This window comes from Podarcis vaucheri, assembly GCF_965113315.1.
Source record: "Podarcis vaucheri genome assembly, chromosome: 6".
In the NCBI taxonomy this organism is placed as follows: domain Eukaryota; kingdom Metazoa; phylum Chordata; class Lepidosauria; order Squamata; family Lacertidae; genus Podarcis; species Podarcis vaucheri.
Window position 1 is genome coordinate 49493760 of NC_138764.1, and position 16468 is coordinate 49510227.

The window sequence follows — 16468 nt, forward strand, 5'->3', positions numbered from 1 at the left end:
CCACTGTCACAGATACACTGTATGTCATAAGGTTCCCCTGCCACAAGTGCAGTACAGTGTAGACTGCAGGTTGAGATAGACACCACCAGCTATCATGGTCAGTTTGACCTATACAAAATGGCACCACCAGTTATCATGGTCAGTTTGACCTAAATTCTGTCTAGGGATAAAACACACACTGAGGGGTTTTAGCTTCAAAGGAACTGGTCAGAATAATCTTTAATCTATATCTCTCTCTCCTGAAAAAGGATGTTGATGAATACCTGGCCTTTGTATGGCATTGGGTGAATTCAGTTTGAAAGTTCTCCAGTTACTTTCAGTTATTCATAATATAATACCTCTTATCACAGAATCTTCCTCTCAGCAAAAATCTTCAGACATTCTTTAGACTGTTTTTTGCCAAAAGCAGAGGGATGTTAAGATCACCGTCTAGAACTTCTCTAAAAGAAGTGGCAAATTTGTTTATCATAAAGAGTTGCCCCAGAAACATCTAAAGATCTGGAAGATCGCGTGCTCCTATCTTGAACGTTTTATTAACCCATCTGGTGCAGATATTGTTGACAGTGACACCAGACCAGGCTTGCACTACTTGTGACCCCATCAAAACAAAAGGCAGCCCAGTATCCATGGATTGTTGTTGGCCAGATATTTGACAATCTATTTTTACAGTCTCAGGCAGGCACCAAGGTGTGTTCTCTCTCTCTCTCTCTCTCTCTCTCTCTCTCACACACACACACACACACACACACACACACTGGACCATAATTGGCTGATGAGCTACATTTGGCAACCACAAGTTGTCAAGGCCAGGCAGGACAGGGCGTACTGTTAGGCAGTCAGTTGGCTGCCACAGGCAAGTGACTGCGGGTGTCATTAAAGGGATGCAAATTGTTATTTATTATTCTTGTATTTTTACTGCCAGGAATGGGAGAGATGGTTTTTGGAATTGTCTGCTCCAGAATTACTTGGCTGGCTTTGAGTGCTATGCAGTTTGGGATGATGGTGGTGGCGATTACCATTTGCTGTTGAACCTCAGACAGCAAAATGTCTTGGGCTGCCCTAAGAGCATGGCTAATACTGTGGCCCTATTATGTGGTCTCCTCTTAGCAATTTGTACCGTTTTTCAGAGCTACTTCCCAAATTACTATTTGACATGAAAATTAATCCTAGTGTTGAGAGAAAAGTGTATATTTACATTTGAATGAAGGGATATGTGTCTCTTATTTTTCAGCAACCTGAGTTGTGAAGGTGCCAGACGCATGTATCAACTTTCTGAACCAGGTACACTCAACTGGACAGAAACTCCATAGTTAGACCTTTCATGCACATTGCTATTTTAGCACAGAGGTTAATTTTTATGCCCCAAAATTTAATATGCGAAGTGGCCTTCACTGAGAAACTAAAGACCATTTTGTTATAAGTAAGAGATAAACATTGCATTGAGAGGCAAATGATTAAAGTCCCTCTCAACCAGAGTCCCAGCATGGATTTGTGCACCTGCAATTTACTTTAACAAAAATAATACAATTGTTAATGGATGTGGCATCTTCCATTAACCCATTAGCCCTAAGAGTGTTAGCTGGCTGCCAGGAAACTCCTGCTCAAACCTCTACGTAAGTCATGCACTCACTACATGGCCTGATGTAAAACATTATTCCCTCAATCTCATTTTGTTTGTACCATAGTGATAATAATACCGACCCATCTTATAGGGACTGTAAGTCATGTTTATGGTGTTAGGCATGCTACTCATGAGCAAATCCCACTGATTATATGGGACCTTGCAAACATGCATCAGGGAAGAAAGCTTATTGGGGTAATGTCTGTGGAGCACTTGAACTTGTTTGGAACCCTATGGAGTGGGGTGAGAGTGATTTGGAGTATTATAACAGATATATTATAACAGCAGGTAAATGCTTGCCCACCCTTCCCTTTTCCACTTTTCTCATCCCAGTTCATTGCTCCCTAAACTGCTTCAGGGTTTTTTTTTTGTTTTTTAAGCTGCACTGGAGTTTTTGTAATGTATAATTAGGCTTTCTGAAAAACGACCATCCAATCATCATTATCATCATCTTATTAAATAAATAAGCATTTCATTGTAATTTTAAAAGACAGTCTACCTTATTAAGATTATTTTTGTAGATATTCTCCTTCCCTTCTGATCATGCAACATGTGTGATAGCTGATGACTAGGAAAGATAAGTTGGCATGTGTAACTAAGAGTGGCTACAGGTTGTCCACACTTTTCGAAATATGTTCTGTTGATATGGGGAAGAGCAATTTGGTTCCCAGCTGTAAAACAGGACCATACTAATCAAATAGGGGGAAACTTAGAGGTAAAGTCAAATTGCTGCATAATGGATTTCACCAGTTCTAATGTGTTTTGAACCTCTGTTGTGGTTCCTCCAGGACAATTGCTCCCAAGCTTATTAAGTTAATAGTTATTAAGCAACTAGAAACAAGCCCAGAAAATAAGTCTCTAAAAAGAAAATGGTAGCATTCTTTTGATTCCTTGCTGGACAAGCCATCTCTTTTTGGGAGGATGAGATTATTTAAAGCAATTAAAAAAACCCTCTTTTCTTTCTGTTTCATAGCCCAATTTTTATGTAGAATGGTGCTTAAAGCCACTTCTTATACCAGGGAACCAGTGGGGACCTTGGAGGCAAAGTATGTAACATTGGGGGGGAAATGGCAAAAATTGGGCAAGTTGGTATAATGGGTGCTGAATGTGTAGGTGATATCCATAGCTAATTTAATTACTTTAATATAACCTGGCTATTGTTATTATTTAATGTACTTATATCCTGACTTTCTCCCAAGCCACTTTATAAAATACAAAGTAAACAGGTTAAAAGCAATAATTAAAATACATCAGAACTCATTTAGAACCAGCAATTAAAATACAGTTTGCCCTGACAGCAGCCCAGTCACCAGCATCATTTGTACCTTAGTTTTCAGAGGCCTGCCTTTAATAGGAAGGTCTTAGCCTGTTAGCTGAAAGAAAACATAGCCAATCTAGTCTTTCTTGGGAGGGAATTCTACAATATGGAAGCAGCTACAGAAAAGGCTCTCTCTCTCTCTCTCTCTCTCTCTCTCTCTCTCTCTCCCCCTCTCCCTCTCTCATGTCAATGTCAACTGTACTTATGATGTTGATGGGACCAAGACAATATGCTCACTTGAGGATCTTAGCCCCCAGGTGGGTTAATATAGGGAGATACAATCATTTGGGTAGCCTGGGCCCAAGCCATATACTGTTTTGCCTCAAGCTCAGTGGTATTATATGTCACAAAATGTACCACAACATTTCCTTGTTGGACTAAATTGGACCTAAATTTGATTAACATGCTCACACGATCACTCTGCCAAAATTAATTATTAAGCAGTATCGATAGCATTATGGTATCTAGCCCCAAGCTACGCTCCCAATTGCATTGTTGCCTTCCTCTGTTTAGAGATAGCTGCTCCCTTGAGAAAGGGCTCTAGCTCAGGCATAGGCAAACTCGGCCCTCCAGATGTTTTTGGGACTACAACTCCCATGATCCCTAGCTAACAGGACCAGTGGTCAGGGATGATGGGAATTGCAGTCTCAAAACATCTGGAGGGCTGAGTTTGCCTATGCTCTAGCTCATTGCAGGGCAATTACTTTGCGTGCAGAAGGTCCCAGGTTCAAGCCCTGCCATCACCAGATAGGGCTGGGAATGTAACATCTGAAACCCTAGATAGTCACTGTGATCAGTAAATAAAATACTGAGATAGGAACAGCTATCTTTTGCTAAGTCAAACCATTGATTCATCTATCTATTGACTGGGTGTCTTTGATTTTGAAATAATATATTTATAGATGCTAGATATGCTCATTTCTCTCTCTCTCTCCACAACCCTTTTTATATCCAGCCGTTATCTTTATGTATTGGCTTTGGTTAGCTTCCCTTAGCTGTACAGAGATTTAAGTGAAGCTTGATGAAAATGCATACAGCCTGCTTTTGTGAAGACCTGTTCTTTACAGTGAATTGACAAAGGGGTCAGTGCCAGCCTACCCATGAGCAAGGTGAAGCAGTCATCTCAGGTGGAGGAAGCTCACAAGGTGTTTCCGACCTGGGCTCCCCACCCCACTACCAATTTCAGCTGAGATCTCGCTGGTGCCCCTTCCCTGCCATGCAAAGCATGTTCTCTACCTTTCCCAAGTAAAGCAAGTTTTAAAAGGATCCTTAAGAATATTGTAATCAGTTATTTATTGAAAAGGTCTTAATACTTGTCTCCATAATGCAAACTACATAATGCAACCCTTAACGAAGAAATCAGCATGGTGCTTTACTAAGAGTACAAAATGTGAGCTTTCCAGTCTTTCTTGAAAGACAATGAATGGAACAATGGGTTGTAAACAACCCAAGTGCTCCTCAGACTAGTCCCACTGAAGTTAATGAGCCTAAACTAGTCATGTTTAGTAACTTCAATGGGTCTACTTGGAGTAGGACTGGCACTGAATACCACCTCATTTTGCCTAGGTCCAGGATATACTCCCCGTGGGGCTACAAAATCCATATATGATGATTTTGTTCTGCTTCATGCATCAAAGTAGTCTGTGATCTACATAAGCTTCTTTTGCAATATACGCTGTTTTCCATAAACATTGTGGCAAACTCTGCTGGTGTTCAGGAACAGCGCGTGAGTGTTTTGTTCAGTGTAGTGAGAAATTCCAGAGAAGTAGCTTGTTACTCTGTTTCAGCAAAATTCAGTCCTCTGCTATTTTAAAGTTTATGTATATTTATGCCAACTCTGCCCACAAAATACCAATCCCATTGTGTGTGTAGCTGCGATCTGTGCTACTATAATTACAAAGGCTATTTGGGAAATGACGAATCGCATTTTCCAGTGGAACAAAATGCAGGTACTGTAGTTGGAAACGGCGATACCGCTGCAACATGAATCAAAACAAGTGTGATGCAGATGCTCAGTTTCTTCCGTAAAAAGAGAGCAGAAACGAAAGAAAGAAGAGAAACAATTACAGCTGCATTTTAGGGGCGTAATTCCGATATCCTGCAGATCACCTTGATAGGCATGTCTGGATAGCTCAGTTGGACCGGCACTAAGCTGTCCACTGATGCACTCACAAACCCGGGCAAGAAGGAGCGAGCGAGGATAGTTTTGCGCCGCCACGTGCCGGCGTGCGCTCCTTTGCACCCGCGTGTCCCTTCGCTGGCCCTTGTACGCTCGCCGCCCATCCCAGCCCCGAAGGGGCGGTTCCTCTCCGCCCGATCTGACTCAGGGGCTGGGCTTCCTCAGCCACCGGCGCCTTGGAAGGGCAATGACCGCGGCTGCCTTCAATCAGGCGCCCGGCGTTAGAGGCAACGCCGAGCGGCTGGAGAAGCTACGGCGGCGCAAGGCGGAGAGGAGCGATCGCCGTCGGAGCTCTTCCAGCGATGCAGTTGTTGAGACGGCAGCGTCGTCTCCCGCGACAGACTCCGGCAGGTAGGGGGCATGGGGAGGGTCCGGCTTTTCACCTGCAGGGGAGTGGGCATGCCTGCCTAATTGAGATGCTCTCCACCTGGCGTGGGTTGCAAAGGCAGAGTTCTGGTCTCTTTAGCTAATCCCCGGCGGGGAACCTCTCTTTCTGCCCTTGGCTGCTTGGAGGAGTTGGGCGTTAAGAGCTCCCTGAAGTACCTACGGCGAGGCTGCCCTGGAAACATGCGGACCCGTGCAGTGAATATTGCCTGCAGGCATCCCCCCCGCCCCCACTTTAGCGAGGCTAAATTTTGTTATATCGCTCTAAAATGCAGGTAGCAAGTTTTCGGCTGCAGCAGAACTCCTCGTTCAGCAGTTCAGGCGCTTAGGATTCCCCGCAAAAGTTAAGAGCGCCCAAAGGCAGCGGGAAGGCAGTTCTGCATTCTGAGAGAGTGATGCGTTGTTCGCTAATCGTGCTGTTTCAACAAATTCAGAAATGCAACTTGCTGCTTTTTTAAAAAATAAATAAACGAAGTTCTGCTGCAGTCTTGGCCATTGCGCTTTGTCAGGCAGAAGTGAAAGAATCAGCAGGAGCAAAACATTAAGAGTCCCTCCCCCCTTCCCCCCCATGAGAAGACCAAGGGTAGCGTTGTAGGGAAACTTACATTCATCTATTAGCAAAACCTAACAAATCCTCAAACTTCCCATTGCTTCCAAGCTTCTAGCCACAACAAAATACTTTGCAGTCTTTCCTGCCTGGTATTTATTGTTCTCTTAAAAAAAATAAGCATCTGATTTACACTTCATTGGACAATAGGCTGAATGCACTAGCCAATGCACAAGTCAATACGCTGCATAGATGTTATTTACGGATCCCCATGGATTTTAAGATTTATAAAGGAATTCTTCTTTTGGAATGTTTGACTGGAATGTGTACTGGGGTGTGAGATCAAGAAGGGCACATGCTGCTAAATGACGCTTTCCATGGCTGTAAATATTTAATTGCCACATTCTATTGGGGTTGAAAGGATTAATTTGATTTTGGAATTCCCATCTCCAAAGACTGGCTATTGGTGAGACTTTGCTAGCCACAATCTATGCAAATCTGAGTTTGCCTAGTTGAGGCTAAGGATCATCCCATGGTCTAAATGGTCAGTCTTTCAGTGACACCTCTTGATAAACTTATCCCATGCATGATCAATATTTTTTCTGGTACTGAGTGACAGAATTATGGTAAAATGTTAAAAATGAATAAATGAAATATTTTGGAAACAGACATCTTATTTCTTTATTTAAATTAGTTAGAAAATAGGATTTGCTTTTGTTTATAAATCTGTATCTTGTAGTGGGCTCTGCCCTATAAAAGCTGATGCCACAATACATTACACATCTATTGTGGAGAATATTTTGACTACAGAATGACACTGTAATCCCATAGATGTCTACTCATAATTCAATCCTATGGAGTACGGTGTGTTCCTCAGAGTAGGTGCAGGATTGCAGCCTCATATGCATACTCCTCTGGAAGCCCACACATTTTACTGCCCACAGAAGTGCTACTGTCAGTTTGCTTACTTGCATTCTAGTCTGCTAGTCATTTATGCTAGACTGATGGTCCAAAATTGAAATCAACCAGTCAGCTGTCTTCTAGATTAGTAAATTTGTACTTCCTGATCATCTAGAGGTGATTTGTTGCTTGCTATAGGCAATTGTGTCTGTTTCCATATCTGAAGTAAATAAAGAATGCTAATCAACATTTAATTTGTTGACAGACTTCAACATTTCTTGCTCCACTTGATGTAGGAGACTTGGAAGGGAGCCCCTCCAGTAGAGGGGCATCAATATGCACTATGAAGTGGCAGATTATCCGAAGTCCAGCAGCAGCAGCAGTGCCGCATTCTTTGAAGTCCTTGACAAACGCCAAGTCATGCCTATGAAGGAGCTGCCCCAAGGTAGCTGTTCAAATAGCAGTCGAGCTTTTTTGAATTCCCAGATGTCCTTTAAAATAACTGTCAGCAATGGTGGTGACAGCACTGAAGCTCAGCAGATCCAACCTGAACTGCCAGTGCCTCTGCTAGATCTCTTTCCCAAAAGACCTAGCATATTTGAGAGACTTCCTATTCTGCAAAGGACACAAGAGACACGATGCCCTAAAACTGGCAGAGAGTATTTCCAGCAAAAGGGTGAGTAATAAAGTGCATGAACTGTAAAATATTTCATCTGTGGTCTCCTTTTCCTTCCTTGTTTCTCAGGATGCTATTTGCTTTTTTTATTCACTTAATTTATTTGTTAGCTTGGCAGCTTTCCTTCACCTTCTCACCACAAGACAATTTAAACCAGACTTCCCTTGTAGATGGCCTAGTTAGTCATCAATACTTGAAAGAAATAGCAAGACCAAGTTCTGAAAAATATGTGCAGACAATGCTGTATAGGCACCGTGTCAGAAAAGAGAGAAAACACTCTTATTTCTTCTTTGTTCCGTATTTGTGGGTGTAGTAAGGTTAGTTTAGTTATTGCCCTCTCTCTTGATTTCAAGAGAAAACGAAACTGTCGCCATCTTAGGTGTCTGGTAGGGTTTTTGGTGTTTGAAAACTAAGCATGTTATAGCCAGTATTGTTTACTTGAGAGACAAATATGGCCATGCAAACTTGTTTCCTATTTGGCTTGTAAAGTTTCTGCTTTCAAAATGCCTCACTTAAGCTTCATTAATAATAGTTTTGTGTCATCCTTCGTTGCAAGGTGCTGAACATATTTATTATTATAAGTTATTGTTTAAATCTTGTGAGTAGATGAGCAATTTTTTCATTCTACAAATGTGGAAGTGAGTCTGAGTGATGAGGACTATAGTACAATGGGATTTGAAAGAAAGATTTTCCAGTAGGAGGTCTGATAACATGTAAACGCGTTGGGGCTTTTCAAATGTGTACATGGGCTGACTCTAATATGCTAATTCAGTGTGTACCAACTCTGAAATCTAGGATGAAAGAAAGCAGTCTGATTTATCCCATGGAAATCTTCATAGCAAGAATGGGGAGTACTGTACATAATTTGCAATGGAAAACAGTAGTACCCAGAGTGGTAGCATTTGTCAGTGCTTCCTTCCTTTTTCGTACTAAAACGGCTGAAACTGAAGGGTGAGAACTCTTTGTTTCATCTCAAAAGAGATGGCCAATAGTATGCAATTCAGGATAAAGTATTAGAAAAATGAAACACAATTTAAAACCTTCCAGAAAGATCCTTAAAAAGCAGCAAGAAAAACAAGACATCAGTTTTGTCTCCTTCAAGTGCCTGCTGAAATAAAAAGGTTTTCTTTCTAAAAATTTAATTATATGTCAGGTCTCAGGTTTATCTGCTGGCGCACACAGACTTATCGAAAATGAAACTGTTTGGTGGGAGATAATATCTGTCCTCTAAGAAGTGATGTTTTGAAGTGATGCAGCAAAACGTAGCAGAGATGATAGCATCTAACATCTTCACATGGGTATCCTGTTTTTTCTTCTTAAAAAAGCACAATGGCAATGTTCTTCATAAAGGACTGCTTGAGCGAGAGGAGAGTTGGGACAGAGGTGTAAAGGATCTGGAGTAGGAGCCTCAAAGTATTCATGTGGTGGCTTTGAACTGGTGATTTACAATGGCTTGGCTCAGGAGGTTTTCAGCTGTCTTTCTGGGCAGAAGGCTTAACTTCTGCAGTGGGTTTACCACAGGTGTTTCAAGAATCGGTGCACTAGCCAGAAAAATTCTAAAGGATGCTGTCATTGTATCCATTTTCTTTCTTTCTGTTACAGTATATAAATCTAAATCCATCAACTTCCCTTTGAATGTTTTGCTCAGAGTATAGCATCTAGGTCCCAGAGGAAGAGAAGTAGGTACCTAAATGACTTGCCATGAAATTAAGTAAATTTGCACCTAATTCTACATAACTAATCTGCAGCTGAACAATCAAGAACAAGCCTTGGCTACAGATCATAGTTAAGGAGGGGAGAGAGCTTAAGCATGATCCTGTGTTTGGCGATAACACTAAGCCCAAACCTTAGTGTAATTGCTTAGTGCTTATGTGAATGTGGTTTGACTTAGTGCTTGTGTGAATGTGGCTATTAATGGTCCTAAAATAATGTGTGAGCCAGTGAATGTTTATGGATAGAATTATTTCAGGTGGGTATTCACACCATTTTGCATATTCTAGCTCAATAACCATTACAGTAGCTTGTAAAGCTAAATATTATTTATTCATTTAAAAGCATTGATGAACTGAATATTTCAAAAATTCTAAGCAGTGTACAGTCTAAAAACAAAATATGATTAAAACATTAAAATTATAAACTGTTCTTAATATTGTGTTGTAATGTTCTGTTTTAATATTGTAAGCTGTCTTGGCACCTTAGGGTAAAGGGTGGGTAATAAATCAAATAATAATAATATAATACTAACCCACATAAAACATATTAAAGTGAATAAAACAGCAGTCCAGAGGATTCAGATGTGTAAGGCAGGGTCCAATCTTATGGGTCAGGAAAAGATATGTGAAGCAGTTGTTGGCTCCTGCTCACATATGGCAGAGGGAAGGGCATTACACAGTGCAGGGATAGTAGCAAAAAATTATTGTTTTCCGGTCACTGCCCTGTGATATTCTGACACTCTCACTCTCAGCTACTACACTATACAGTATGAGCTTTGTGCTATGAAATCAAGGTGATTAGGGTGATATGCAAGCAGCTTCTCACCTTCTAAAATTAAAAATAAAATAAATATCTACACATTAAATTAACAAGCTCGTTTCAGCAAGCTGAAGTTCAGCTATGAGTGCTGAAATCCAGTTGTGGCTCACACGGACATTTACTGCCGAGGTACAGATTGTCCTGGAAAATTCACAGCAAAGGTTTGCTGATACCTCAAGCTTGTTGGAGCTAAAACATTTTGGGCAAATCCTGGGAGTCACAATATTTTGCTTGGCGTGCCTGTAAATATTTGAAGTTATATGTTAATAATAAAAGCAGTTGGTCTGCTAAGCTTTCTCATTTCTGAGTATTTGGCTATTTATGAGGACTTGCTCAGAAATGCTATTCACTGTGGAAAAGAAGATTCTGAACTTTCTAAAACGAAAACAAAAAAACCAGCCTGGCTGTTCTTGATGTCAGACTTACTCAGCATATAGGCTGCCTACCTTTTCTCTTCACCTGTGTAGGTGTGCCACCTTGTAGCATCAGAGAATATGCCTTCTTTCAATTGTCTTGTACAATTTCTTCATAATAGTGTTTACGAAAATAAAGATATAGCCACATTAATTAGAAGAAGCAACTCCTGTCATTTGTAGGAGATAATCTACCTTTTGTACGGGCTGTTGTTGAAATTTATCCTATTATGGTGTTTTCTGATTAGAATAGATAATACTCTTCTGAGGTCTTGCAAGTATATGCCCTCTGTGCTCTTACAGTACATAGACCGCCATCACACCTGTCCACTGTCCTTTCATTGTCTAAACTTAGTGAAGACACTGAGTACAATGACATGGATGGAGAGAGATATTTTACAAATAGAAATGGGACTCCTGGAGCAGACTGGTGTCATTTGCAGATAGTCCACTCATCCTTCAGCTAATCTCACACAGCCTTGGTGGAGGGAGACTGATACCATTTTAAGGTAGGGGTGTGTATGTGTGTGATTTCTCCAGTACAGTGGTACCTTGGGTTAAGTACTTAATTCGTTCTGGAGGTCCATTCTTAACCTGAAACTGTTCTTAACCTGAAGCACCACTTTAGCTAATAGGGCCTCCTGCTGTCGCCGTGCCGCCAGAGCACGATTTCTGTTCTCATCCTGAAGCAAAGTTCTTAACCCGAAGTACTATTTCTGGGTATAGCGGAGTCTGTAACCTGAAGCGTATGTAACCCGAGGTACCACTGTACTCAGAAAGGTGGTGTAAACTGAGAGTATTCCTTCATAGATTGATCCATCCTTTCTGCGACTTGTTACATTTGATTTCTCAGTGTTAGTTTCTGAAGCTCCATTTCAATAATGTTGCTGGCCAGTTGGCAGTCTGTTTTTTAACCAGCTGTGCCACACTAGGTGCTATTTCAAAAACAGGACCAGCTAGGTAGGGGGTTGATTCAAGTGTTCCTATTGGATCAAACTCCCTCTACACTTGCAGTTACTGGACGACTTGCTCAGAAATGGGCATAATCTACCAACTGTCTAACTGACAATAAACTCTAGGTCGTGGGCTGCAGCCAACCACACCATAATCTTCCTCTTTCTTCAAACCTGAATTTGATTTTCCAGAATTTCTCATTATCCAAAGCTTGCTGGGACTGTCAGTCTAAGCAAATAATACTGTTTTATTGAATTTCAAGTAATTGAGCTTTGTGGATCCTGCCAGCAATCCATAGTATAACCCATGTAGGGAAGCCTCAGAGATGTAAAATCATTAGTCTTATCATAGCTGCTGATTGTAAGATGATCTAATGAACAAACTCACAGAAGTTAGCACGTGAAAATGTTTTACTAGCCTGTGTGTCTATGCAGACGCGCAGGAAGGTATTACAGTATTTCTAAATAATAGACATTCATAAAATGATGGAGAGCTGGGGATCAGGGAGAATGTTGCTTGTACTAATGCAGCAGTTCCCAAATGTTTATGTCCACAGAGCTCTTGAAAATTACTATGGGTCCCAATGGACCACTTAATAATTTTTCTTCATGTTGTAGCAATTATAATGTGCTGTGCTAGATGCTGCATGATTTTTAATTGTATTTTTACAGATTGCAGATCACCTGAATGAAGTGGTCTGTGGAATAAAGTTTGGGAACCTGTGCACTAATGGATATGTGGCTAATATAATAGTTAGTCCCTACAGTCATGCGAGCCATATGCAGCCTGACAATTGCTGTTGCAATGGATGCGGTGATGGAGTTTGCATTTCGGAAAATGCATTCCTTTCCCACAATCCCAAAGATGGTGTATAAAAATTGTGTGCCACAAATTATTTTAAAATATGCATTTATTGCATTAAAATTGATTGGGTTTAAAGGCGTCCAATTTCCCCCCTTAATGTAATGAAATAGCAAGAGTTCTCCCACTACCCTTTTTGGCATGTGAAAAGCCAAAGACCATTTAATCTAAATTCAATTCCAGTTTTGCCTTTAGGTTTGGACTTAAATACCTTTGAAGACTAGCTGCCAAGTTTTCTGCCCACTCTCTTACACTCTTAAGGCATCCAGTATGTGTGAATGCTTTCTTATTTGTACGACACATGCTTCACTGGTAAGCTGGCAAAAGGATTCCCCCCCTTTTTTCTGTGGTTTAATTTGTGTTTTATTAAATGATGATTCATCACTGACAGTTACTGGGAAAAATACTGCTGTACGAAACAGCTCCAACTTATGCTGTTTCAATTTTCATGTGGTTTTGTGTATTTACGAATTGCAAGAACTTATTCAAACCATTGCAAAGTAATGAGCCAAGCTCTATCTGGCCAATCAGTACATTAAAATAAATATTGTAAAGTTTGATGTTACTGGTTGATGTCGACTGACCTTTTATATTGCTATGCTTGAATAGGTCTTTGATAGTTTTACATGATTTCCTAATAAAAAGCACAGCAGTGGAATAAATCTGATTTGTAAATTTGTTTCAAGGATTAGGCAAATGATTTTTTTTTAAAAAAATCAAAGGGATACCTGATTATGAAGGATTTACAGATAATAGCAAGAATCTTGATGTAAGAAGAAAAATAATGTAATTCTTGTGTGCATTTGCATGTTTTACTTTGGGGAGGGAGGGTGGCCCTAAGAAGACATCAGCAAATACCATAAAACTAACTTTTTAATGCATATTTCAATTGCTGTTATTTTAAGCTCTTAAGGGGTTGAAGACTTGGTTTATTCTGGAACATTGCTGAACTATATGAAATGTGACTCTTGGGATCTGGTATTTTAATACTTAGTAGAAATATGTATAATAGTAGATGATGTATTTTGCCTGCCTTCCAGGTCTGAATAAGTTAGGCATACTGGATAAGACAAAGAGAATCCAATGTGTAAATCAATGACTAACCTTTCATAAAATAGTAATCTTTATGTAATCATACAGTTTTACAAGTTATGGTACGTACAAGAGGATTAATATATGGTGCAACAGTGAAGCCAAGTAACTTCCCAGTGCATACCGTAAGGCCTAAACTTTACAGCCAATGTGTTCCAGTGATTCACTGCTATTTCATGTTTTATGGAAGTGAAGTAGCTTAAAAACTAAAGCCGCCAATCCTTGGGGGAAAACAACAACAACCCAACAACAATTAGAGTGAAATGAAATTTAATCATACCCACTATCAAAGCCTAGGTTGCTTTTGGTTGCTTCAAGTAAAAGATCCCAATTGGTTTTGTTGCGAATATATTTTTCCTTGTTTAAGATTGACAGTGGCATAACTGCCAAATAAGAAATGAAACGCTTCTCTAGATGGATGTGCACTTAAGTTCTTCATGCTTAACGTGGTCCAGGTTTCTTTATAATACGTTTAAATTCTTTGGAATGTTGGATGCCTAAAGCTAAGCGCTTAATGATGTGTCGTTTCAGATATCTAGGAACAGGTTTATGAAATGGGATATTTTGCTGGGAGGGATGAGTGGCACACTTCAGAGCTATCGGACCAAAGGAAGCAGAGCAGGGTGGTGCAGTTTTCTTTTAAAAAATTATAATAATAAACATCTCACATTGACTTACATCAAAAAATATAATGCTTTTGAAAGTGATTTACATGAGAATAGGACCAATTCTGTACACATTTTAAAGTTCTTGGATTTTCGGCTCTTCCTCTATCCTATTGCTGCAGCAGCTGGGTTTAATTTAATCTGACTCCTGCACTGAGGGCAAGGCATCGGTGAACCCCTGATAGAATTTGCTCTTTCCTGGAATTGTCCCATGTATGGTGAGTAACCCCAAAGGGAAACAGAAAATGGTATTGGAATAGCATTTGAACAAGGCAAGTTGTTCCTTAGCTTCTGCTAAAATAGACCACCCAACCTCCTTAACCCTTTTTTATGGAAACCTTGGTTTGCCCTGTGTGTGCCAGGCAGATGACTTTGTGGTTTGTGTGGATTACAAAGAAGAGGGAGATGGATGGATTTCTTACTGTTTCCCCAGGAGAGTTTCTTACAGTAGTATTTATGCACGTGCTCAGGGTTGCTGCAACTGCTTCCATTTTAAATCAAAGGGAATTGTTGTTGTCTTCAAAGAGGAGAATTGAGCTCCGAGCACTTTGCGAAATCCTCACCCCTGATGGACTGGGGAACATTGGCAGCAAATATGACTTAATTTTGTTTCTACTGTCCATGGGTTCACGAAGAGTCGGGCATGACTACACAACAACAACTGAAATAAAGAGTGACTTTGCCATTGACGTCAGTGAGACAACAATATGGACCGTGGGTTGACATCACCGGTTTCTTCACATTCAGCTTTGTTTTCATATTGCTTAATAACTTCCTTGAAATTTTGCTAGTGCAAAAGTTGTTTTATATGCCACTCTAGTTTAGATTAGACTTGTAAAAAAAAAATCACTTGGACACCCCCACCTCAAAAATATACTCCCAGTTAGTGGATTATACTGGGTGATATTCATAGGAAGGATTTCTAGCTGGAGAATTTCCACGCACCCACTTTTTCTCTTGGTGTTTCAACCTAAAGCTAAAATTGAGGGAGCAATGAGAAGAGTCTGCGTAGCTTCTATGATACCACATTATCCTTGCCCTTTTTTTTTACTAACAAAGAGGATATATCAGAAACTACCTTCTTCCCTATAGACCCTACGGTCCTGTTTTCATAGTTCCATCTCCCTCAGAAGTTTGGGGGGGGGGTGCAGGCCTAGGAGAGAGCATTCTCTGTGGCTGCCCCTGGTGTGAAATTCCCACAGAAGTGTGCATAGACTCTTCAATCTATAACTTTTGGTAACTCCTTTTTACCCTGGTCTTTGACACCCGAGAGGTGTGTTTTTAGGATCCACCCTATTCTTCTTAGGTAATAACTATTATTATTATTATTATTATTATTTATTGGTTGGGTAAACTAGTCCCATGCATCTTTGAAGCCTCTGCACAACCAAGTTACCTGCTATATGGGCTGCCACCTCTGTAGCGGTCCTCCCTATATCTGACGGAAATACCTTAACACGAAAGCAATTCATCACGTGATATGATTTCCTTGTCCCCCCACAAAAACATCATTGGCCATGGCTTAGTGTGAATATTCTGGCTCCCAAGGAGGAAATTGTAGTTGCTTTGCTCTTCCTGGTTTTTTTAGGTAACCATGGCAGCTAAGTCAAGGTTTGGTCGAACCTGGGATAATCATTAAAGTTGCTCCTCCCTAACCAAGATCTGAAGCCAAGGAAGAGAGACCATGATCTCTGGGTTGGATGGCACACTAATACAAACTTTGACTTAGCAGCTGTGCTGTGCTGTGTTGACGTAAAGGCCAGGGAGAAGCAAAGGGATACGAGTTCCTGCCTAGGAGCCAGCATGTTTGTGTGGTCACAGTGAGCCATTTTCTGATGCTGGCAGTGTGAGTTTCCTAAGGACAACCAATAGTATGATGATACACATGACTTTACTGTGGGACAGATGTGTGGAACTTCACTGGGATGCTTGTTCTTAGTGGCATCACCATGGCATGGCGTATAAAACTCAGTTTCTAAGAAGCTGCACTGCAGGTGGTGGTTGTCCCATGTCAGGCAGTTTTCCCATTTCTATGCTCAGTTAGGCCTCATCAGATGTTTTTTCCTCAAGCCTGGCTTTTCTATGAGTCACAGCAATGCTACTTTTGCAAGGCCTTATGTACCTCAGGGAGAGAGAAAGAGAAAGAGCCTTCTATCTACTTGGGCATGGACAGGGACATATTGAACTTTTTACTACAAGCAAAGCTTGGGCTTCTTAGGTGAGAAGTTGCTGATCATCTTTCCATTCCTTTTCCTAATGCTTTAAAAGTCAACAAAAGCTGATTCCCCCTCCATTGTCTCTTTAAATTGTAAAGATGTTCCTGTTG

The 16468-nt window shown here is 40.6% G+C and overlaps 1 protein-coding gene across 4 annotated transcripts in view; it reads left to right on the top strand.

Annotated features, from left to right (window-relative positions):
• The first annotated feature begins 1248 nt into the window (after positions 1–1248).
• Positions 1249–16468, top strand: part of GLIS1 (GLIS family zinc finger 1) — a 195195-nt gene continuing 179975 nt past the window's right edge. The window contains exons 1-2 of one of the 4 annotated variants that reach the window (XM_082225650.1): positions 1249–1281; positions 7215–7625. In XM_082225650.1, the coding sequence (XP_082081776.1) occupies positions 7286–7625 (340 nt within the window). In that variant the 5' untranslated portion in view covers positions 1249–1281; positions 7215–7285. Of the gene's footprint in view, positions 1282–5179; positions 5470–7214; positions 7626–16468 lie in introns of those variants that run through there. The other 3 variants (XM_082225649.1, XM_082225651.1, XM_082225652.1) reach the window with 3 other exon arrangements.